This window comes from Lipotes vexillifer, unplaced genomic scaffold (assembly GCF_000442215.2).
Source record: "Lipotes vexillifer unplaced genomic scaffold, Lipotes_vexillifer_v1.1 scaffold926, whole genome shotgun sequence".
NCBI lineage: Eukaryota > Metazoa > Chordata > Mammalia > Artiodactyla > Lipotidae > Lipotes > Lipotes vexillifer.
This window is the reverse complement of record NW_006798085.1, coordinates 424205-425296: the sequence shown is the minus strand read 5'-3', so window position 1 is coordinate 425296 and position 1092 is coordinate 424205. Positions and strand designations below refer to the sequence as shown.

The window sequence follows — 1092 nt, the reverse complement described above, 5'->3', positions numbered from 1 at the left end:
AAACAAAAAAAAAAAAAAAAAAAAAAAAAAAAAAAAAAACTAAAGCTACACAGGATATAATTTATTTTTAACTGATGATTATGGAAAGGCACTTCAGGATCTAGCCGTAATTTTTTAATGGACTTTTAACGCAGTAGGTTTCTATTTCAGATTAAACCAGTGTTATTATGCATGCCACAAAAATCCTGAGAAAACAAGCTGTGAATTGTGAATTCTATTTCTCCACTCTAGTTTATAAAAGGGTTCCGATGTCTTAAACATCAACACTGCTTTCCGATAACTATAGGAGAAAACTTGGAGCTGTGGATAGGCCAAAGAGATAAAATTAGGAAACAAAATACATTCAGAAGATCTTAGGGTAGCGAACAGTCTGACATTTTCTAGTGCAAAGCTAAATACCTTTAAAGTCCATGAAACGAATATCAACGGCGTCCATTTTAAAATCTCCGGTTCAGGCCTACGAAATAAGAAAGTATTTTAATATTCTGTCCTTTAGTCTCCAGCTTCTCAATAAATTTCTTTTCAAAGTTTACCTGTTAGTTGTTACCCCAAAAAAATGCTGAGGAAATTTTAAAACCCAGAAAAAAGCAGTTAACGAGAGGTAGCAGCAACCTGTCCGGCGACGGGACGCCGGCGACGGGACTCCGGCCACGGGTATCCGGTTCACGGGAAATTTTCGTCGGACTTCTTTTCTAAGGACAATCCGCCTAATTGGTTCAAAATCCCCTGACCCCGACGCACATACGTTCTAAGCATCCAATCACTGACGGTCCTTCTCCGCCCCCACCCACCCCCGATTCGGCGCACCACTCCCCATACTTCATCCAAGTCCCTCCGCCGCGCCACTCCCCATACTTCAAGTCCCGAAACCCTGTCTTTCCCCGTCTTCCTTCACCGGAGAGTCAGCTCCATAGTTCAAAATCACTGCCTCAGGGCCACTTTAAAAGTGTTGACCTGGGCTTCCCTGGTGGCGCAGTGGTTAAGAGTCCACCTGCCGTTGCAGGGGGCACGGTTCGTGTCCCGGTCCGGGAAGATCCCACATGCCGCGGAGCGGCTGGGCCCGTGAGCCATGGCCGCTGAGCCTGCGCGTGT

General features: G+C 45.1%; 1 protein-coding gene across 1 annotated transcript in view; it reads right to left on the bottom strand.

Moving 5' to 3' along the window:
- TEX11 (testis expressed 11) overlaps window positions 1-1092 on the bottom strand; it is a 358382-nt gene that overhangs the window by 357079 nt on the left and 211 nt on the right. The window contains exon 2 of the mRNA XM_007470148.1: window positions 613-726. Within this exon, the coding sequence (XP_007470210.1) occupies window positions 613-726 (114 nt within the window). The remainder of the gene's footprint in view (window positions 1-612; window positions 727-1092) is intronic.